The following is a 24,055-nucleotide window of genomic DNA, read 5'->3' on the forward strand; positions in this document are numbered from 1 at the left end:
AACCCATTACTTAATTCCATAGCTTGCTGCTGCTCTTATTCTGCTACAGCAGCCATTTCCCAAAATGTTGATTTTCTGTTTCTGATTATTGACCTGAGAAGTCAACCTTACCGAGACCCTCACCTTTCTTTATGTTCAGATAATGTGGTTAGCTGGTCACCTGTTTTCTCATTTTGTGTATCATTATTGTTTGGCTGCTAATTAAGGAAATAGGAAGAACTAAGCGGTCTGAGTCAAGTTAATTAAATCTAAGGCAAAAGAAGTTAATTAGCAGGAAAAACAGGTCCAAATTAAGAAGGTGGTTAGAATGAAAACCTGCAGTCATTGCAGCCCTCCAGGACTGGAGTTCGACACCCCTGCAAGTAATATATAATGGCTAAGCAGACCTTCCCGTTATTTATTCTTACACAGTGTGTGTTCAGTCTGCATCTGCTATTGACAGATACAGTCTGCACATAGAAAGCTGCAACCCACACATAATGAATATCCATCCATCCATTATTCAACCCACTATATCCTAACTACAGGGTCATGGGGGTCTGCTGGAGTCAGTCCCAACCAACACAGGGCGCAAGGCAGGAAACAAACCTCGGGCAGGGTGCCAGCCCACTGTAGGGCACACACACCCACACACCAAGCACACACTAGGGACAATTTAGAATCGCCAGTGCACTTAACCTGCATGTCTTTGGACTGTGGGAAGAAACCCACGCAGACACAGAGAGAACATGCAAAATCCACGCAGGGAGGACCCAGGAAGTGAACCCAGGTCTCCTAATTACGAGGCAGTAGCACTACCCACTGCGCCACTGTGCCACCCAAGTAATGAGTATAAACTGGATTTTTCTATCTCATGTGCAAGTCAAGTAATGTACACAGGCTTCTCACCCCTACTGTGGGGGGTGGTGGTGGTGGTTTGGGTGGGAAAGACGCATAGAATAGACAGGAAGTCCTCCAGGACCTGTTATTGCCTTGGAAGCTCATGAAGTAAAGTGAAATGTGTAGCATACTGGATCCTTACAGACCTTGTCCCTGAGGAAAGGAAAAGGATTCAGTAACAGGAAACCCAATGTGAAAAACGCCCTGAGCTGAAATGGGTTAGCTATTTGCCATTGTGCGGTTGAGTTTGGGAGTTAGTTATAATTTTAATGTACCTGCATAGCATTGCCAAGCCAAGAAGCCATCTGAAAGCAAGGTTACACCTTTGGTAGATCTTTAACTTAAATCTATAAAGTTGCTGAACAACTAGGGACTGTGGTAGAGTGGGCTGTTCAGTTTAAATTCTGTTGGTTTCTTCAGACAATCCAAATAAAACACTTGGATGAGGCCGACTGGGAATATGTGCACTCTAATGAATTAGTGAAATTAGTGAATTTCCCCTTGGGATTAATAAAGTATCTCTATCTATCGATCGATCGATTGATCGGGAAATTTCACCTGATTGCCCTTTTGTGTGTTAGATGCCACTGGAATAATTAAGACATACCTTAATTCCCCAAATTTGACAAATTCTAACCTGTCATTTCATTTTATTAAATAAAATATTACTAGATAAGTCAAAAATTGTGTATGTTTTAGTTACATTGTTGTTGGAGTAATGCTTTGCATACTTACTATTTTAGGCTGCTTTTTATTTCACAAAAAAACAGAAATAAACTTTAATTGCCTTTGGGCAGTGGCCCACATTTCTCCCAAAACTCCAACCAGAAATTCACATGAACTGAACAGAGCAGAAATGTGGGTGGCACAAAGTTCATCTAGCATGTGAATGCAGCAAAAGACACAGGAGGAGGTGATCTGTCGCAAGTTATGACAGCAACTCCACTCTTTGGTGGACTGACATCCCATTTGGGTTCTGGTGACCTTGTAATGATAAATTCCGATTTAAGAATTGGGTGATTCATTTTATTTTTATTAGCAGCTTTTGTCATTTAAGTTGTTGTTTTTACATTAATATATCTTTAGGTGGTTGGATGAATGAGAGTGAAGAAAATATTTGGCAGTTATTGTCTCTCATTTTCATTCAGGGGGTTAATGCGATTCTTTGGACCACCAAAATTGTTTTCCTGTCTCAGCTGTTTTAAAAGTGTAAAGGCAGCGACATATAAGACATAAGTGATGGACCGAGATTACACAGCTGCTACTAAAGTTGCAATGAAAACAAGACTTGCATAGTTCAGTTTATGAATGTATACCTCTTACACAATATGAAAAAGGGATTAGCATGCAATAACTCGTGGTTCGCCTTACTCCTTAAATTAATATCTGTGCGAATTAAGCCATAGTTTGTTTTGTTTTATTTAAGTTTAATTACATTCTTCACAACATTAAAAGTTATAATAAAAACCTAACGGGGAGTTGAGTAGTTGACAAAAAATTTAGAGAAATGTACTGGCTTGTGTAAGTGGTGTTTTGATATTGTTACTTTATAATACTTGATGGTTAATTTAGACAATTAGTGTGCTTGCAGAAAGTAATGGCATTTGATCTTTTTTGTACATTTTGGTTGACAACATTGTGAAAAAATGCAGTGACCTAATGTAAAGTGTAAAAATGCTGGTGGGGCTAGCGATTTGTGCTGATCTCTGTACTCGCTTTGTGCAGATGGCTGTCTCAGCAGCATGACTGTCCAACAGTCTGATTAATTATTTACAAACTGCATTCCTGGTGTCTCTTTACTCTTGGTAGTGAGGCTTGAACTGAATGAGAAAACCTGTATAAATATTTTAACCCTTTCATGTAGAGATTGCATTACAGCTTTTTATCTTACCTGTCAGAGGTCTCTCTTGATTTTTCAGATTGTTGGGGGGGCATTTAAAGCCCTCGAATAGTAGAACACTACCACTGCTCTTTCAATTTGTGTTGCTCATTGTGTGGGGTTAATACACTGGTTTGTCTGGACAGCTCGAATGTATGCCAACATTGTTTTCTGTTTCAAAACATTTTGAAAATGAGTGGGGTTCTACAATGACTTAATGTAACAGTTTACCTAAATATTCTTACTTCTGTGTTCCATAGCTGGTCCCGTCACCTTTTTGCAATGCAGTCTACTTTTCGTAAGCCCAAACTAAAGGTATTGGGTTTGTGTGTGGGTTTTTTTTTTGTTCCTTTTTTTAATATTAGCATGTGAGTTTTCATTTGAGTTTACATTTTATACACGAGTGGACTTTTCTAATGCAGGGCTGTCAAACTCTTTTCCTTGAAGGGCTATATGGCATGGTGTAGGATTTTATCAGCTGATTCACAATAATCTGTTTGTTTAGCTATCCCTCAAGCAAGGCCATGGAGTGGAGTCGGAAACAATTTTGGGTTACTGGAGTCTGAGTTGGGAAAACATAATCTGACTAAATGTCAATTGTAATATAACGCATTCAAATTTCCATATACAGACATAAAACTATTTTTGTGATAGAAATGTAGCTTTTTCTGTTTTTGTAAGTTAGGTTTAATGTTGCTCATTGTTTGTAAGGCACAACAACATTACTACAGCCTTTAAACCCAAAGTTTAACAGGTTTGAGTGCTAAAAAGTAGCCTGATAATTCACACTGGCAGTAATGAAATGCCTTTTATCTTGTGTAGTATATTGCCAGCTTTCAGTCAACAAAGTAAATCTATTAGTCTAATTACAAATTGGAGAGCTGGAGTTGGTGTTGCTTGAAAGTTTTGCATACCGACTACACAGCCCTGCTCTCGAGTGCATTTGGTCCCTGACGTATTGGCGCTGTTGCCTTCCCCACAAAGATTGCATTGGTCCTCTTTTATATTCACTAGGTATAACGAGCATCTTTAGTAATTCTAAACTAGGTGATTGCGAGTGAACTTATCTGTGGGTGTGTTTGAGTACGCCTACACTTTAAGGCACAGGTGTCAAACTCCGGTCCTGGAGGGCCGCAGTGGCTACAGGTTTTCATTCTAACCATCTTTTTTATTTGCTGCTAATTAACTTCTTTTGCTTTAGTTTTAATTAACTTGACTCAGGCCCCTTAGCTATCTCTTTTTTCTAAACCATAACGAGACACAAAATAAGCTGCCACATGACACGTTCACCTGTGCCCATCACACAATATCTGAAAATAAAGGAAGGTGAAGGTCTCAGTAAGGAAGATCTCTCAGCTCACCAAAAGATCTTGATGGTGTTCTTAGAAAAAAGGAAATGAACAGTTTTGAAAATGTCTGCTGTGGCAGAATGAGAGCAGCAACAAGCCCTGGAATTAAATAACGGGTTTAATTAACAGCAAAAATTAACTTCTCATTAATAGATTGGTTAGAGTGAAATTCGTTGGAGTTTAAAATCCCAGTTAAGCTGGTGAACTGTTGGCTCGTTTGACATCTCATTTCTGTTTGAAGACACAAATCAATTCAGAGGACAGAATCCTTTAAACAGGGCTGTTAAAATGAAGGGAGATGGAATTAATTAGCAGTGAAAACTGGTCACTGATTAGGAAAAGGGTGTGAATGAAAACATGCAGCCACTGCGGCCCTCCAGGCCTGGAGTTCAACACTCCTGCTTTAAGGTATCCCACAATAGACTGGCATCTCATTTAAATGTTATTCTTGTCCATTGTTGCTGGGTAGTGCCCAGCTCACTGTGACCATATGCTCAAGTCTGTAGAAAAAAATGGCTGTTTTAAATTGGTTTGCAAAAAAAAGTCATATCCTCATTTAATGAATAAAATAGATATAAATATGAGCAGTATTAGCTCAGCACATGTCATTTTTTTTGGAATGTATATTGGAGGCTGTGTCCCCTAGAGGGTTTGCAGAGATAACCTTGTCTGGTGTTTGATAATTTATCTTTTTGCCATTTTGATTTTTTTACCTTATATTCTTATTAAGCAATTAACAATATGCTAGTGAAACCTAATTATTTTTTCAAGTTGGTTTCATTATTTTATTAAATGATGTTCCTAGGACATAAAGCCCTAGAGAGGATGTGAGTTTGCCAATTCCTGCTTTGCCTTTTAAACTCTAAATGTGTCTAATTTTTCTGGTTGCATGAGTTGGGGTGTGACTTGGCTGCCAGCAACACTGCGCTAATGTTGCAGAGGTTCTGCGTCTGCCTTTGAAGCAGGATGCTTTATTCGTTTCGGATGGATGCTATGTAAGACGCTTTTTCTGGTATCCTTTGAATACTCCATCTTCAAATGAATACATCTGTGGATGAACATTTAAAAGCTCTCATTTTTAAATGTAAGAATTCCTTTTAAATGTTTAAAATCAAATAAAGCTTGCAGGTAGGTAGTCATTCATAAATAATAACAAAGTGCCTAATTATGGCTGTTTTATTTTGCTTTTAAATTTTTGCTTACTTTTATTCATCCTTGTTTTATACCTGTTAACATAACTTTGGAACCAGGATGTAGTTTCCAGAAAATTCTGACTGTAGTGGCTCTAGTGTTTTAACTTGCATGATGGTAGAAATGAATGATGAGAGAGAAGGCTTCTGTTTAGAGAGCATTTTATTTTTTATTCCCTGTACATCTTATATGTATATGGGAGTATCTCTGTGCATTGATGTAGTTTATCATGCAATGTTCTAGTTATTTTCTTATACAAATAAATGGTGGGAATTTCTATATTTAACTGTAATGTCAGATGAACTTTAAACTTTCCTGGTCTGAAGTTAAAATCCTTAATATCTCATTTTTTATTCTGTTAAAGTTATGTTAATTTCCCATTGAGCCTATGTCTTGTGTGTCTATTTGCATGCATCTGATTTTATTTTACAATAATTGAACAATTGAAATGATCTTATTTTACAAATTGGTACTTTTATAGAGGGCACAGATAGATGATGTAGACATTTTAATGCAGTATTAAATTTGCTTACAACATTTTCGCTAGCCCTGTTTATTGAAATACACAGTGTACACAATGTTGTTTTAATATTTTTAATATTTCTAATCTGTGGCTTTCTATACATTAAATGAGTATCTAGTTGCAGTTTATGTATGTACATTTCTGATTGTTTTTATGATTTCAAAAATGGGTAGTATTTGTGAGCGGCAAGGATATAAAATTGCCAAAAAGGCACTTGAGAAGAAATAGTATCTAATATAGCTAGCATTATTGATTGGTGTCTACTCAATTATCATAATTTAAATTTGTGTTTGAATTAGATTACTTCAAAGATTGGGGAACCAAAAAGACTATGTGTTTGTTTTCATTTTTATATTGTTTTATGCTTTCCATTTGCATTTTGTTTTTCATGATGTAAAGTCTCTCATTTGAAACATGAAAATTTGAAATTCGTGGCCTGGAACCCCTGCAGATTTTATTTTTTTCTCCAGCCGTCTGGAGTTTTTTTTTTTGTTTTTTTCTGTCCCCCCTGGCCATCGGACCTTACTCTTTTTCTATGTTAACTAATGTTGTCTTATTTTAATTTCTTATTTTGTCTTTTATTTTTCTTTTCTTCATTATGTAAAGCACTTTGAGCTACTTTTTGTATGAAAATATGCTATGTAAATGTTGTTGTTGTTATTTGAAACATGATGATGATTTTGTGATAGATATAAGGGTCTCTATAGAGAAATGTATATCCAGTATTCTATTTAAGTACCTTTCCATCGTGCCATAGGTAAGAGTTTCCTTTTGAGGTTTTGTAGCGAATTGCACTACAGTTTTAACTGGTGGTTCTGCTAATTTGGGAACAGTTTAGAACCAAATGTTGCATGCACAGATCCTCCTGTTTATGTTTAAAGGATTCTTATTACTCATATGTGATGCCTGCACCCTTCTTTTCTATATATGGTTAAGCAACACCAATGACCATAAGTGTTTTTAGAGTCAGATAATAGGTTGTCTTCTAATTGTTTTTCAGCTACACTTTGACAACTGAGAGACTAGTTTGTTCACCAGTGCTGAACAACTGTTGACTTGTAACAATAGATTTGGGGTGGGGTAGCTTTCAACAGGAACAGGAATTGCAGTCTCGTGAATTCTGCACTTAAGCTGTGTTCATGTGCTCTCGGACAGACAGTAAATTTGAGTTTCCACGTCGGAAATTTCATGTGAGTGCCCTATGAACTCGGAGCTGTGAGTCAGGGCAATTCACAGAAAACAAAGCTACTCGAATCCTCCAAGCTGTGGATCTAACATTGACCTTTCATCTTACTTAATTGTGTAAGGTAAAAATGTAATCTGGTTAGCCAGAAATGCAATTTTTGTAGTTGCTTTTCATTTGGAGTGAAGTAATGCACATTCAATACATTAGCTTGCTAATGTTAAAAATCCTGTGAATGTGCTTAACTGGGAAGGTGAAACATGTAACTTGGAGGTCTGAATACTCCAGTAATACATGAAGTTGTGCATTGGAGCTAAACTTGCATAACTAGTTGTCTTTCAGCCAATTGAAGATGAATTAATTCTTTGTTTTTGGTCCTACAAGTAACCAAAAACTGATGACCTGAGTAACCATGTGAAATGGTAGTCCATTCATATCAGTGGTAGGGTTCTTCTAGAGTGGTTAAGTGGGACCTTGCTGGTTCTGTGCTTTTGGAAACATTCTGTCATCGCTTGAATTCATATTATTGACATTTAAAAAAAAATTTAACCTTAACTTGATTTGAGTGTGCCAGGTTGAATATTTAATTTTTTGAAAAAAAAAAAAGCAGTTAATTGAGCATACAGCAAGCTTGACTAAAGGTATATCAATGTGCAAATTCTGGATTAATACAGCTAATCTGTCTTTACTGTGTCATATCTGCCTGTTATGATGCAAATAGTTACAACATTTTTAGGTTAAGTGCACATTAACATAGTTTATGTAAAAATGGATTACTTTCATGAGAGAAATATATTGCCATTCTCAAACCTGTTTAATTCAGTTCAAGGTCCTAGGGTGCTGAAACTTATCGTGGCAGCACTGGTTGAAAGTTAGGAGACAGTCATGGAAGGGGCACCAGTATCATAAGGCCTTTATATACGCACACCCACATTCACACTCACACATATTTAATTTGGAACCATCAGTCATCTTAATTTGAATGTTTTGATGACGTGGGAGGAAAACTGGAGTACCAAAGGAAGCTGTGTAGACTCCAGTAGGACATCAGCTTGGTTGTCAGATTCAACCCGGAATACAGGATACCTGTGGTGGCAGTGGTATCCATTATGGCACCTTGCCAGTTAATGTAGTTTAAGGTCGCATTGTAACTAAAAATATATACTAACTCTAACTTTTTGCTTTTTTTGTTAATTGTTTTAGGTGGAGATGTGTTGTAATACAGCCAGAAATAAGGAGTTATTTGAGTGAATAAAAAAATATACATTCAAATTACAGCTTAGCTGACAAAGGTGCAGTAGGCTGTTCAATATAAAGTATTGCTTTTGCCATCATATTGGGATAGCATACCAAAAATATTCTAGATATTAGATCATTTATTTTATTGACCTATGACCTATGATGTCATTTAATTTGTGGTTGAAAAGTGACTGTTTCCAATTACTTAGAGTATGGATTATAGGTAATGCTGTTTTCACCTCTGGTTCCTGCATTGTTATCAGTTTTTAGGCAGTGAGAAGAGCTTTGTTCCTCTTACAAAATTTTCAACTTTCCAATATACAGTAATTGCTTTCTTACAACTTTTTTGGGCAGTCTAAATGAGTTGCTGTAATTTGTTTCCTGTATTGGCAGAAGTAAATAGCACCATCTATGTGATCCTGTTCTTTCTATCAGTACTTTTCAGAAATGATGCCTAGAAATACTTTAACATCTTTGCAATGTGTAAAATGCTTCTGGAGCTGACGTAAGAAGAAGGTGTAAAAGCGAACTTTGGCATGTGACACATTTATTAAAGTTGATGTTTATCAGTCAGTTCAAACATTTACTAGGCTAAAGTTGAATAAATTTAATCTACATTAAATTATTTAACTGCCCTTCTCTTTGATTACTTTTGGGTTCATTACCAATCCCCTTTCCTTCCTCGCAGTTTTTGTAAATATTATATTGTCACCAGTGTTTTGCTTAAAAAAAAAAAAAAAAACACATGAGAGGTGCTGTTTATCTCACAGGGTGGGATTTTGCTCTGTATCAGACACTTGGGCTCCCACCAGCGTTATCAGTAATGACCAGACTGTAAGAACTGTCACTGTCTCTGTGGCCGAGTTCATGAATCTGGTAGTTATCTGTTTCAAAAGTTTTTTTTTTGTTTTGTATATGCTACAGTGCAGTGAAGGAGCACCAAATTTCATTGTTGCAGGGCAGCACTCAATAATGGAGGAAACCATAGTGGAGAATGTTGACGGTGTGTGTGAACACAGGCACACTAGGGATTAGTTTGGGTTAGTTGAATCCATTTCTCTTGATTTGTTAAATATGACAGCGTATTTTGGTGACTCCAGAAATGAAGCATTGCTACAGTCCGAATACCAAGAAGCATATCTAGCTTGTGAATTTGGACTGGGAGAGATTTAAAAAAGTATTTTATAACTGAGGATGAAACTTTGATTCATCATTATAACCCAGAGTCCATACAAGAATTAAAACAGTGGAAGCAGTCCATATGGATTGCATGCCTTAAAAGACATACATAATCAATAATTATTATTACATTGATATGGTGAGGAAAACTTGTTGTCCATCCCTCTTCACACCAATGCATCCCGTCTCACTGTATGTGTGGATTCAAAGAAAAGACCCACCGCCCACCCCTATTCTTCAGTCTTGTCCCAGTGTGACTGCCATGGCCTATTCCTCAGTCCGAACCTGACTGTTTCTAAATCTGTAAAGTAAGCACTCTGCCAGTGATGAAGACTTGTACTCCGCTGCAGAAGAGTGGCTGCCCAAGCGAGACAAAGCATTTTATTGCAGGGTTGAAGAAATGTAGTGAGATTATACACTGCATAAATATTTAACACTACTGCCTATCATTAGAATTTATCATGCACTTACTTTTCTGGTGAGTCTGACAATTACCAGACAAGTATGTTTACAATAGTTATCAAGGTTTTAAAATAATGAAAAATTATCATGAATAAATTCTACTAGCTTTGAATTTTTTATAGCTGTTTTTCTTAACACAATCATGAGCATCAACCTACATTGTAAGATGGAAGTTTAAAAGGAAACAGAGAATGCCTTTTCAAAGTTGTAAGGGACTGTAAGTTACAAATAGGAGCTGACTACGTGTGTGTGTGTGTGTGTGTGTTTGTTTTATAATAAATGTCTATGGGAAGACATCTAGGATATGGCAAAGACCCATTTATCTTCTCTGTCAGCTGTGGTGTGCCCCATGTTTGTCTAGACATAATTTGAGGAATATTTGAGTGCTAAAGGGTGTGGGAACTTGTGTAGTCGAACATCTGTAGGATACCATGCCGGAGGATATTTGAGCAGAGTATACAGAAAGTAATTTGCATGGGCCAGTGCCCTTATGTTACATTTACAATGCCTTTCCGAGTCCATGCCAGAACTAATACAAGCTATTGATTGGGTAAATGGGGACTTTCTTTCTATTTGGTAGGTTCAGTTGATAAGGTTGTCACTTTGGGGTTTGTGTCTCTTACCATTCTCTGGCATCTATTTTTGAAAATTCTGGTAGATTTTGCTAAAAAATATTGTGACTGCTATTGAAGTGTTGTAAAAACAGCATTTTGACGCATACAGGAAGCATACTTTACAATGCATTTTTAAAATGAAATGGATAAAAGGGCAACCCCCCCAAACTAGTTCTCTGAGGAGAGGTCAATCAATGGTAAAGGGGAGAATAAGGAAAGTGCCAGATCAGGCATAAGAGAAAGAAGCATCTTTTTTGTTCTTGCCTGGGCAGCTGAGCAAATGGGAAAGGCCCATGGAGTTGGGAGAGCTCCATGTCACTCACTGAATTTACATGCACATAAGGTGAGTAACCCAGTTAAGGCAGAAACTTAGTTACTTAAAAACCTCCATTTACATGTGCATATCCACTTAATGAGCTCTTCTTTGGCAAAACACTCTGATATCAAAATAAAAAAACACTAAAAAAAAAAAGATTAAACATCATCATCATCATCATCGACTGCTGTGAACCCCTAGACCAGCATGGAGCCAATGTCTCCCAAACACTGTCGGAAACATTATTTTTAAAAGTTACGTCATTAAATTACTCATTACTTAATAAAAAAAAGTAACTAAATATGTGTTATAGTGACTTCTTATAAAATATAATGCGTTACAAGCAGTGCTTTACTTTTGTGTTACTTTTTCTTCTTTTGTTTAAAAACAACAAAAAAAATGCAGATTTGACTGGCCAGCATTTGTTAATAAATCCTAAACCCATATATGAACCTGACCAGAAACGCATCCAAACATAATAATTTTCTTGTGTTTTATAAATATGTAATCATTTCATGTACCGTGCAATAAGTAACATCAATCACCTTTTAACATCCTTAACTTGAGCCACCAAAGATTTGCAATGTGAACACTGGCCACTGCGTCACCCAATCACACTGTTTAAACATATCTATAGCAAATAGCTGGACTAAAACTAAGACAACCGTTTATTAATATGTTTCTGTTACAGAATTGCATGCTGTGTACTCTTTTCTGCTTGGCTGTGAGATTGAGTCCTGGTAAAGACCTGCATACCTGTGTACTACTTGGACTACACCAAGTACTGCTGGGGCTAATAACGCTGATATTTTTATTTCAATAAAGTAGATTACTCATTACTTTAAAAAAAAGTATTAAACAAACTACGTAACACACGTTACTTTAAACATTTTAACCCCCAACCCTGCTGCAGAGGTTGTGCTCCTGAGCTTTGCAGCTCAGTTCATCAACATAAATTTAGTGATATCAAAATATTGAGACAGATTATGTGGAAGTTTACCTTTTTGGACACTTCCACCATGTTCTCCCCATAGCTTGAGAAAGTTGTGTGTAGACTATGAAATTCTGAAGTGTAACGTGGTTAAGGGTTTACATGGTCACATAACCGAGTTAGTTGTGGAGAAATCTACATCTCTTAACCAGGTTTCTCTAACCTGAATAACAGTTCAGGTTGCATTTTTGAAACCATCTTTCTGCAAATAAAAGTGCATGTAAACACATTGACTGACTATTGGTTACTCACCCCCAGACCAGAAGTACAGGAGAGTGTCAACCTCTAATGTTGAAACTTGATCCTTGGAGACCTGTTAATTCTCAAAGCAGAGAGTTCAGGAAGAAGAAGACTTCTACAAATTGGAAGCAAGGGCATGAAGTGATTTCTTTTGTGAAGTTAGTACCAAATTGGCAGCAATGCTGAGAACAGCTTTCACTGTAGAGAAGTGAGAGGGAAAGCAGAAATGTCCAGGAAGATACTAAAAGCCAATTGTTTGTTGCTGCATGTGGTGTAGCATAGGATGGGTTAAAAAGAGTAAGCTCAGTTTCACACACATAGCCTCAGAGTGCAACAGCAGGGTAAGTGCAGAATGAACATACAGTACTCCTTGTAGCTATGAGTGTAAGCTGCATTGGCACCTGCCACCTGTACAGGCTTGGACTTGGGTTATGTTAGCATGGATGGGGGTACACTGCTCCACTCTCCTAAAGAAGTCCCACATAGCCAGCAGATTATTAAGAGTGCATATCAGTGTTGAAATCATTTGCAACAAAATTCATTCTCAGATATATAATGAGTAAAGAAACAAAAATATCAATATTGAAAGAAAAATGCTATTTATAAAATGTGTATTCTTGATTAGCATTTTTTTAATTCCTACACTAGTTACTGCCTAGTTTGCTTTTCAAGGTCTCACTGAAGATCTTAAATACTTTAAGGGGATGTGAATGCTTCAGACAAAGAAGGATTGGTATATGAGGAAAACCGGCACTTTTGCTAAAAAATTGTTTTCTGAATAATCACCTGGTAACAGTTTTGAACAAAAGGCGTGTAATCAAAGTTTAGGTGGGGTTTTGTTGACCTTGTTTAATTTCTTATTGTGGTTTATGTTCTAGAAAATGGACACTAGTGGAGTGAAAGTGCTGGAGACTGCAGATGATATTCAGGAGAGGCGACAGCAGGTCCTTGACCGTTATAAGCGGTTCAAGCAGCTGTCCACCTTGAGGCGGCAGAAGTTGGAGGACTCCTATCGCTTTCAGTTCTTCCGCCGTGATGCTGATGAACTGGAGAAATGGATTCAAGAAAAGTTGCAAATTGCTTCTGATGAAAACTACAAGGATCCCACAAATTTGCAGGTGAACACCTATAGTTCTCTCTTCTTAGTAGAGAAGTCTTTAACACCTGATTTATGTGAGTTTTCCTAATCATATATATATATGTGTGTGTATATATATATAAATATATATATATATATATATATATATATACATATATATATATATATATATGTTCCAGCATCACTTCCGAATGGCTAGAGCGATTTTAATGAGACTTGGTACACGTTTCTCATTGGTTGACTAAAAATACTGTAGGGTGAAATCAACACTAACCCGTCCCCTTTGGGGGGGGGGGGGGGGGGTCATCTTGCAGTCTGGTATGCATGTTATTATCCAGTTGACACTCGTAACAACCACCAGAGAGCGAACTGGAGGTGACTGCCAGCATTCTTTGTTTGAGCACCACCACACCCCTGTTGCTTTTGAAATTAATAGAGTTGGCCGGTTCCGAGCGTCAACTGGATGATAACATACATACAAGAGTGCAAGACAAGCACATTAGTGAGTCTTCTCTGTTAATTTATTTTTAAAGTTTTTTTTTTTTTTTTTTTTTTTTTTTTAATTATTTTTCTCAAACAAAAAAAAAAAAACTTTATTTTCCTCCCGGGCAACGCCGGGTATTTCAGCTATGTTAGCTAGTAGTTAATGAAATGTTCAATGTAAGCTACAGTATATTATCCTGCAATATCTGGTGAAAGCCCTCGGCCATATTTTAAAAAGGTGTAGCGTTCCAGAATATTTTTTGTGTGTTTCTCATCTTTTTATCAATACGATGCCAGGCCATATGTATTTAATATAAGAGTTCCCATTTGATTGTTATGAATAACTAATATAAACTGAGCTAGTTGGAAAGTGTTTTTGGAATATTTATGACACAATGTAATGGGTGGTGCTGGTTAGCTAATACTTACGTACATTTTGGCACATATTTAATCTCCAGGGGAAACTACAAAAACACCAAGCATTTGAAGCTGAAGTGCAAGCCAATTCTAGTGCTATCATCAAGCTGGATGAAACTGGAAACCAAATGATTTCTGAGAACCACTTTGCTTCTGAAACCATTCGAGTAAGTACAATATGATGGTTGACCAAATTTCTTACAGAGTGGGATGAAGTGCTCCTGAAATATCACTAGTAAAAATAAAAAAAAAAAGCAGCATCAGTCTGGTACGTGGAAATCATTACTTGGTTGCCCGTAAAATATTATCATACTCTTACTGGTCATGTTGCACATTAAGATCATAACCTTTGCTTTTGTAGACCGAAGTCAGTATGTAATTTGCAAATATAGTATTCATAGAAGAATATTTTTTCCCCATGTCCCACTTTCAAAAATTTCAATCCTTTCCTTAGATATATGGTTCTCACAATGCCATGCTTTTTACATCTCTCCATAATTTTGGCTAATTTGGTAAGGCTGCTAACTAATAATTTAACAGTGAATAATGTGTTTGAACAGGTCACACCTTGTATTATACGGTCTAGCAACATATACTTGACTTACAATATTGCAGTAAAAAGTGCTGATACTGTAGCATACAGACAAATGGTAGAATTGAAATTTAATACCCCGTTTTTCACAGAAATAAAATTAATTTTGTGGCTCCTTTTAATTGTCCGTTCAAAAGCAGCCCTCGGAATGTTTGAGATGCTCAGATCTTGGTGTGTGTTTTGAAGTGGACAGCACTAAAATGCACTTTTCTCCACTTTGCACCACTCTTCGTAACAGTGTGTTTGGTATTGTTCACTGAAGTTTTCTGGTTATTCTCACTCATTCTGGTTGTCGGTAGTGTAATGCATTTTTTAAAATGTTCAGGTTCCATATTGCCCCTTAAAACTTAGGAGAAGCAGAGCATCACAGTATAATGTTTTTAGTTCATGTAGTAGAATAAGTTATCACTGCAGCATGTTGCCTTATAAAATAGTTACTTATTTAGCCGAATAAAGTTGTATTTTATTTTTATTTTATAAACTGGATTTTTAGAAGCTTTAGGTTTTTTGTGGTTGATTTACGAACAAGATGTTTAGTTAATAAACATAACAAATATAATGTGCTACCTGTATTCAATACAAAATGTTTGCTTTATCTTATCATTGTATATATTAAAAAATTTAGGGCTGACTTTCATTTTTAAAATCTTCACTTTCGTCTGGTCCAGTCTTTTACGCCATACCGGACAGCACAACGACCCATAGTAAAATCCATCAATATTAATAATTACTTGCAAGTAGGTACCTGTTTGTTGTGAAAAGTTTATTCCTGTGCTTCTTTCTTTCATACTTTTTCATAACTTTTTAATGAAAGGCCTGAGATGATCAAAACATCACTATACATGCATGAAAAGGGGAACATCTAATTAAGTGTAAATCTTTTTAATGCAGATGAATGCTTCTTTCTTATTCTTTGCATTTCTTGGGTCCTGTCCCATGTGTGTGTGTTTTGTATTTGATACTGGTTGTTGATTTTTTTTTTTGTTTTACATTACTTTGTTTTTGAGAAAAATAATTCCTATTCTACAAATGTAAGCTAAATGAAATAGTTTACTGTTTTCTTCTCAGACTAATGTTCAGAATTTTTCACTTGTTTTAAATGAGAAAACCAACAGGAAATGTTATGGACAGAAGAACATGCCCACTTTTAAACATTTACAGATCATATAGGAAGGTTCACTCCTTGAAACATGATTATGAATAAGTGTTTCTAATTTAATGATTTTATATGAGTTTGGTGTGGTTGTCTTTAAACATGGATTGACAGGATTGCCACAGCTATCTGTCTGGGTTGGTTTATGTTTTTACTTTGCAGCTTTCATATCAGAAATGTTAGTTCCATGGACTAAGTTAACATTATTTTCTTATAGCCTCTCGTGTGTTAGTTATTAGACATTAGTTTATCCTGATATACAGTTCTTAAGTGTCTGATTTGTTTTTGTTTGTTAGGTTTCTGTGAGTTGTACTGAGAAAGGTACAGTTTTTTTTAAAGATGTTTTTTGCTGTCTAGATTCGCCTAGAAGAGCTTCACCGCCTCTGGGAACTATTGCTTCAGAAAACTAAAGAGAAGGGTGAGCGACTGCTGCAGGCACAGAAGTTAGTGCAGTACCTGCGAGAATGTGAAGACACCATGGACTGGATCACTGACAAGGTGCTGTTAAATGGGTTGTTTTTGAAATTTCAGTCAAGTTACACATCTTTTTGCTGTCCATAAGTAGTTCTGTCATGCCTAGAACATGTGATATCGCTATATTTTTGGTATCCATTATAAATCATTTTAGCTTAGGCATGGTATAGTATCTTAAATCTTTCATTGCAATAAAACCGTGAAAAGTGGGTTTGCACTACTGAATGTTATTAAAGATCAATGATAATCTCCTGCTCAGTAATTCACCATCTTTAAACAGGGCTATAAAACATCCAGTTTAGTGTCAAGATCAAGGCATTGAACTTAAAATTGGAAGGTTACCTGTTCACTTCCCATCTCCACCTTTCTTCCATCAAGCTCCATTATTGTTCCTGATCTCTGTAGCATACTGAAATTCTTGTAATAATTTTAAAAATATTCTAGTTATAAAAGCTATGCATTATAATACTCTCCTTGATGTGCTTGGGTTCCTCAATTTTGGAGGGTGTGCCCTGGCTATATAGACTAACTTTAACTGGACTTTGGGAATGCACACTGTCACGATAGATGTATGTGTATTGCCTGAGAGACTTCAGATTACCAATAGGTGCCACTCAGTAAACAAAATTATGTTGTTTAAACCTTGCAGTACAATTCTAAGCATTGCACCATGTGGTAGGTTACATAACAATTGTACACTGGTGACCTGTTTATTTAGTTATGTATGTATGTATGTATGTATCCATCACTAATGGGGATTTTTTTTTTTTTTCAACCTTTCATAGGAAGCAATTGTGACTTCTGAGGAGTTGGGACAAGACTTGGAGCATGTGGAAGTACTGCAGAAAAAATTTGAGGAGTTTCAGACTGACTTGGCAGCTCATGAGGAACGAGTCAATGAAGTGAACCAGCTTGCCGGAAAGCTATCTCAAGTGAGTTACTAGTCATTTTGTATGTTAATGTCAACTATGGGATGCCCATAGCTGTAAAGTATTCAATACAAGCAGTAGTAATACTATATTTATTCAGTTTATACATTTTACACAAAATCGTTATTCTGTGTTTATTCTAAAGAAATGAATGATTTTAGGGTTTCAGAGGTCATGCTTGTTTTGTATGATAAATTCAGATATATTTGGTTGAATTCTGTCATTACTTGGATAGGTGAATTGTTTTTATGCACATTGTAAATGCTTTCTGTTCAGGTTATGGAATTCTGCTAAGAATTGTTTCCTTTAAGGTGCAAATCTTTAAAAGTTATATTTCTTTCTTATTTTGCACTCTGCAGGAGAACCACCCAGAGCTAGAGCTTGTTGTCCGTAAGCAGGATGAGGTTAATGCAGCCTGGCAGCGACTAAAAGGCCTTGCCCAGCAGAGGCAAGGAAAGCTGTTTGGAGCCGCTGAAGTGCAGCGCTTCAATAGGTATGAACTGGTGATGTAGCTGGTGTTTTTTTCCTTGACTGATGCCGGAGATACGATGTTAAGTTTTTTTCTTTCTTTCTTTTTTCTAATGCTCTCCTTTAGGGATGTGGATGAAACTATTAGCTGGATCAAGGAGAAGGAACAACTGATGGCTTCAGATGATTTCGGAAGAGATTTGGCAAGCGTACAGGCTCTGCTTCGAAAGCATGAAGGCCTTGAAAGGGACCTTGCTGCACTAGGAGACAAGGTCATCATTTATGCTGCAAAGATATTTTTTGATAAACATTTTGGCATCTATTTTAAATGTGTCGATTTATATTCTGCCTCATTGTTTAATTTTTTAAATATATTAGACTTTTTACTTTAACATGACTGCTGTACTAGGTTCACTGAAATGTTTTGGCTTTGTTTGCTGTTGAAGCACAGCTTTCTTTTGCAACGTTTATATTGCACTCTACAAGTACAGAATAGCCGTTAAGAGCCTGGAGTACATTGTATGTGGCTAAAAAAGAGTTAAAAAAATATTGTAAAAGTAAAGATATGCAAGTGAGGTTAATTGGCGCTGCTAAAAATGTCCCAGTGCGAATATGGATATGTTAGTACATCCAGGATTGTCTTGTGTTAAAGGTAAAAGGAAGAGCTACAGCCTTGTGACACTTGTTTGGATTAAGTGGTTTTGATAATAATATGTAAAATTGTTAAGACATTAGAATATTGCATTAAGCAGACAGGCTGCTTTGCGCGCCACACATCTGCTGCATGGGATATCCTCACAATTAATTTAAAGTAATTTTGCTTATACTTTTAGTGTAATACTGTAGAACGAAAATCACATCCGTGAAATACATTCAGAATAACCGTATGTCAGCTCATGAGTTTATGGACTGTCTGGGTTCTGTGCAGTACCACACATCCTCCATACTCAAACTGCCTCAACTACAAATCTTTTTCTTCACCTACAAAGAGAAACTGTTTCTCCTAAAACATTGACCTATTTTAATCCATATTACTAACCGAGAATGCTAAACCGGATGATGGACGCAGGCACATCCGGCCATGGGCCGTAGCTGCAAAAAGACGTACTGCGCAGGCGCAAAAAGAGTCCGCGAGAGGCGGATGAGGAGCCGCAAGAGGGGGACAAAAGAGGCCGCGAGAGGCGGATGAGGGGCCACGAGAGATGGACAAGACCACAGAAAAAAGGAGTGGGCACAGAAAAAAGACAAAAAAGGAGAAATGACGCGCAACGAGCACCGAAAAAGGAAAAGGCACATAAAAAAGTAGTCAAATGCCGGCAAAGCACGAAACACAGTGCGCACGAAACTAGACCCAAAAAAAAGAGGCTCGCGCACAACAGCAAGGCAAACCCCCCCCCCCCCCCCCCCCCCCCCCCCCACAGGCACCGGACGGCACACACACCAAGAGGGGGATTCAACAAGCCCATGGAACACAAAAAAAAGAACACAAAACCACCCCACAGACCCTACAAGCAAGGGACGGGACACACACAAAGAGGGGGATTCAACAAGACACAGGAACACAAAAAGAAAGAAGACGCTCGCGCAACAACAATCCTCACCGCCCCCCCCCCCCCACACACATCCATAAGAAGTGACACCCAAAGACACATATTCTAAAGTGAACGTCAACACCTTCACACTAGACAGCATAGGTGTCAGCATAGGTGGATCTCCTTACAATAAAGCACTATTAACTGTTCAACTGCAGAAAAGGAAACCTATTAACAGTGACTGCGATCCTCCTTATTACTTATCCATATTTCGCATGCTGAGAAAGAAACAAGTCATGACTACACGGTCACGGGTACAAAACGAAAAGGAAAGGATAACAGGAACAAACACACGAACACGAAAGAAACAACAAAATAGACGGCTATGCAGCATAGGTGGATCTCATTACAATAAGGCACTATTAACCGTTCAACCGCAGAAAAGGCTCCATATTAACAGTGAGTGCAATACTCCTTATTACTTATCCATATTTCGAAAAGAAAAAATGTCTCGACTCCAAAAACGCAAAGCTCAACTAAAGCTTCTAACTAACGATGTACCTAAAAGTAAAAACTTTATGAACTAAATTAGATCCTACAATAGTTCATTTGCACTGCATCGCATTGGAAAATTACAACCTGAAACAAATCAACAACGCAAATATGCACAAATCTACATCCTAGATCCACATGACGCAAGCTATCAATCAAAGTGCTGCATCGCAACAGTCACGGATTCAAAACGAAACACCTCCCGTCTCAGACATACGTTAACGGCAAGGAAGGCTACAACGGGCTTCTCACACAGCACAGGCAAATCGATTACAGCTCCAAAACAACACGTCCCAAATACTACACATGCAACAACGCGCCTCTCAAACAGCACAAGCAAAACATACACAAGGAAAATTCATTCAGATTAATGAATGTCATTTGCAATCATTGTCATTCAGTTCACTTCCCTGAAGAAACAACTGGCAATACAAGTAATACATTTACACGTTGTTGTCAAAAGGGTCAAATTAGACTGCCTTCTTTACATTCATATACTAAATATCTACAAAAGATTCTAACTAACGATGTACCTGAAAGTGAAATCTTTATCAACTGCATTACATCCTACAAATCGGTATCCACTATGAACATTAACGGTGGCACTGTACGTGACATCCGTCTTGAAAAAATGTTAATTATTGATGAATGTACAATGGCATTAAGTCACTTACTCAACACCATTCATAAACTTCTACAAACGTTTATGAATAATAATATTCGATTTGGATGAAAGGTACTTTTATGAGGAGGAGATTTTAGACAGTGCTTTGCTATTCTTCCAGATGCCATGCACTCAGCTATTGTTCAGTGCACCTTAAAATACGCAGACAATTGGCATTGCTTTCAAAAGATACAGTTAGTAAAAAAGATACGATGTCCAGAACCAGATCATAACAATTACTTATTACAACTGAGAGATGGTACACTCACCAATACAGATGGACTTCAGCCACATATTATTACAATTCCTCAAGCCTTTATCTGCGACAAATTAGTTACAGAGAGATTTGAAACAGCAATCTCATTAGACCAAATGCCCCTTTTAACACAACGCACTATATTAGGTCAAAAAAAAATATTAATGTGCAAAACATAAATACCCAAGTCATTCCATTACTTCCTGGAGAGACACAACTCTTTCTAAGCTCTGACAAACTTGACTCTGATCACAACAATAACCATCTTCATTGACCTTACAAGTTCTGAGCTGGAATTACCTTTTACACTTAAACGACGTGTACAAAGAAATTTTCAAATAAACCTTTACACTGTGCCACACACTTTATTGTTTGCTTTCTATTTGCATCATCTACACCGTCACACTATTCTATATCTCATTCATACATCACGCTCTTTGTCATTCCCAACACCAGGGGTTGGCGAGCGAAGCGAGCAGGGGGCGGAGCCCCCTAGTATGCTCATATTTCACTCCAAATGAAGCTAAGTTAATCAAAACTCCTGAATTATTTGTTTAAGAAGAGATCAGAATATTAGCCTTTGTAAAATCTACCCATTAGTTCTGACCAATGCACTTTATTTATTAACTGAAATGGACATATTTATTGTGAAAAGGGTGTTTTAGATTCAATTGCTTAACCTTTTGAGGCTCATTCTTGAAGCACAGAAATTGCTCAATGGATTGTAGAAATGTTACATTTGCAAAAACTAATGAAATGCTATGTGTTTTTATCTGTTAGCATCCCTTCCACCTGCACTTCTGTTTTCTTCATTGTAAAGTGCAGATTTTAGTGCATTAGTCGCTCTTGTCTAGTGCTCTGGCTGCCCAGTTTTTATTCTTATATTTTAGTCTTTCTAGATCATGAATTCAAAACTGTAACATGGATCTTTCTGTCTGCTTTGTGTGTCATTTACATTGTTATTACAGGTTAACAACCTTGGCACCGAAGCAGACCGCCTTCAGCAGACCCATCCTCAAAATGCATCCCAGATCCATCTCAAACGGGATGAACTGATCACAAACTGGGAGCAAATCCGTAGTCTTGCTGCAGAAAGGCATACTCACCTCAATGATTCCTACAGGTGAGTTGTTTTCACATATAGGTTAAGTTGATTTTTAGCATTTTTTTAAGAAAACCCAAAAATAAACGTATTATTAAGACTGTTACTATAAAAAGACATCTTAACCTATTCATTCATGTGTATTGCTTTTTTTTTTAGTTTCAGTTTGTCATTTGAAAAGTGTAAGAATAATTATGGCAGAATTATGCCATTTAGCCCAGCAGAGTTTGTTGTTGCCTATTCACTTAACATTTACAAAATAGAAGAGCCTAGATTTGAAGACTTCCATGAAACCACTTTCAACTAAACTATCTAAAAACTTGTTTCATATACCTGTAGTCGTGTGTAAAGATGTTCCTCCTTGCATCAGTAGAAAGTGTATTTTGTTGAAGAGTAACACTTAGTGTAATTGCTGGCATTTACACGCTTCACTCTGTAACTGGTGTGATGTTGTTGAAGTCTACAAAACACAGTCATGGAATTAATTCAGTCTTTCTCATAGCTCATACCCCACAGTCCTGGAGTAATCCATCCATCAGTTGACTCCTGGCTAGACCCATCCTGACTGTCTGCTGACTTGCTTGTACTAGATTGTTGGTTTTGTGTGTTGTCTTTTGTAATTATTTCTATTAAATTGCCTGTTATGTACATTAACTAATGGACCAATGGTTACCTTACTTAGCCTGATCACCTGTTTTTACAATGTTTTTTACAAGATACAATGAATACAATTAATAAATACAGCATGCAATTACTTATTTTTGTCAAAGACCTCCTTTAAAGTGTGTTTCATGCTTAGATTGTATCCTTGTATAACAAAGCTTCATAGACTTGCAAGTTAAGTCTGGTTTGAACTGATTTAATATGCTGTTTATTTTGTTTTAGGCTGCAGCGTTTTCTGGCCGACTTCCGTGACCTCACCAGCTGGGTTACTGAAATGAAGGCACTGATTAATGCTGATGAACTTGCAAATGATGTAGCTGGAGCAGAGGCTTTACTGGATAGGCATCAGGAGCATAAGGTAAAGAACAATCTAAGATCCAAGTGTGTTGTCTCCTTCTCCTACAAAAGTTTCATTGTAATTTCTTTTAGTAGAAACCTGTTATAAATTGCATCAGGAGAAATTATATTTCTTAGCTTGTTCCAATCAATGTTTTAAAATAGTCAGTTCTTCATTAACCTGTTATTTTTAATTAAACAAGTCCTGTATTTTTATTTATTCATTTGTTTGCTTTTCTATCCCCAGGGTGAGATTGATGCCCATGAGGATAGTTTCAAATCTACAGATGAAGCTGGCCATGCTTTGCTTTCTACATCACACTATGCATCTGAGGAGGTCCGAGAGAAGGTGATCAGTTTATTTTCTTTATCTGTTTTCATGCAATTAAACCTTTCAATAAGTGGAATTTAACAAGACACCAATCTGTAACAATGTAACAAGACACCAATCTGTAACATGATGCAGTTGAACTGCAACACAAATGCTTTTACAACACAAAAGTGAAATTTACATAACTAATCTGCTGGCTAAATGAGAATTTCGCATCCGTTAGTTAAAGTGCTGTTTTTGAATCACATTAGTACACTCCATCTTTACCGCATTTCCAATGTAAAATATTTAATGCCAGGGTAACTCAAAGTTTATATCTACATTTCATTCCATTTTTCTAACTAAGTATTCAAACTGGCAGTTGAAATATTGATCCTATCGTTATTGCTTGTTTCACAGAAATTACATTTTTCAGAAGCTACTTGTTCATTAAATTACATCCCCTCACCCCCACCAAGAAGTGTAATTCATTATTTTGGGAGTAAGCTTCACTGTCTTTAATCAATATGTGTACAGGTACCTGGTTTCATGTTTAGTGTATGATTTTTTTTTTCCCTGTTCTAGCTAAATATATTAACGGAGGAAAAGGAATCTCTCCTGGAGTTGTGGGAGCTCCGCAGGCAACAATATGAGCAGTGCATGGACCTACAGCTTTTCTACCGAGACACTGAGCAGGTGGACAACTGGATGAGCAAACAAGAGGTGTTGTTCACTTTAATTTTACGTTACAGAAATGATACATACACTTCAGGAGTATATTGTGCTAACTGTTTATGTATTTCAGGCATTTCTCTTAAATGAAGACTTGGGAGATTCATTGGACAGTGTGGAGGCTCTGCTTAAGAAGCATGAAGATTTTGAGAAATCACTCAGTGCCCAGGAAGAAAAAATTACTGTAAGATACTTCTGTTTAAGATTTAATGGTGTGAATTCTGGTGTTTGATGTTATAGTTCACATG

The 24,055-nt window shown here is 36.9% G+C and overlaps 1 protein-coding gene across 6 annotated transcripts in view; it reads left to right on the forward strand.

The window, feature by feature from the left end:
• The window catches only part of sptan1 (spectrin alpha, non-erythrocytic 1), an 82,165-nt gene that overhangs the window by 5,850 nt on the left and 52,260 nt on the right, over window positions 1–24,055 (forward strand). For 5 of the 6 annotated variants that reach the window (XM_051932384.1, XM_051932386.1, XM_051932387.1 and 2 more), the window contains exons 1-12: window positions 3,026–3,073; window positions 12,924–13,163; window positions 14,086–14,211; window positions 16,147–16,287; window positions 17,049–17,195; window positions 17,552–17,685; window positions 17,788–17,932; window positions 21,633–21,787; window positions 22,652–22,787; window positions 23,013–23,114; window positions 23,661–23,798; window positions 23,881–23,991. In XM_051932384.1, the coding sequence (XP_051788344.1) occupies window positions 3,041–3,073; window positions 12,924–13,163; window positions 14,086–14,211; window positions 16,147–16,287; window positions 17,049–17,195; window positions 17,552–17,685; window positions 17,788–17,932; window positions 21,633–21,787; window positions 22,652–22,787; window positions 23,013–23,114; window positions 23,661–23,798; window positions 23,881–23,991 (1,608 nt within the window). In that variant the 5' untranslated portion in view covers window positions 3,026–3,040. Of the gene's footprint in view, window positions 1–3,025; window positions 3,074–12,923; window positions 13,164–14,085; window positions 14,212–16,146; window positions 16,288–17,048; window positions 17,196–17,551; window positions 17,686–17,787; window positions 17,933–21,632; window positions 21,788–22,651; window positions 22,788–23,012; window positions 23,115–23,660; window positions 23,799–23,880; window positions 23,992–24,055 lie in introns of those variants that run through there. The other variant, XM_028808591.2, reaches the window with a different exon arrangement.

Source organism: Erpetoichthys calabaricus, chromosome 9 (genome assembly GCF_900747795.2).
Source record: "Erpetoichthys calabaricus chromosome 9, fErpCal1.3, whole genome shotgun sequence".
Taxonomy (NCBI): domain Eukaryota; kingdom Metazoa; phylum Chordata; class Cladistia; order Polypteriformes; family Polypteridae; genus Erpetoichthys; species Erpetoichthys calabaricus.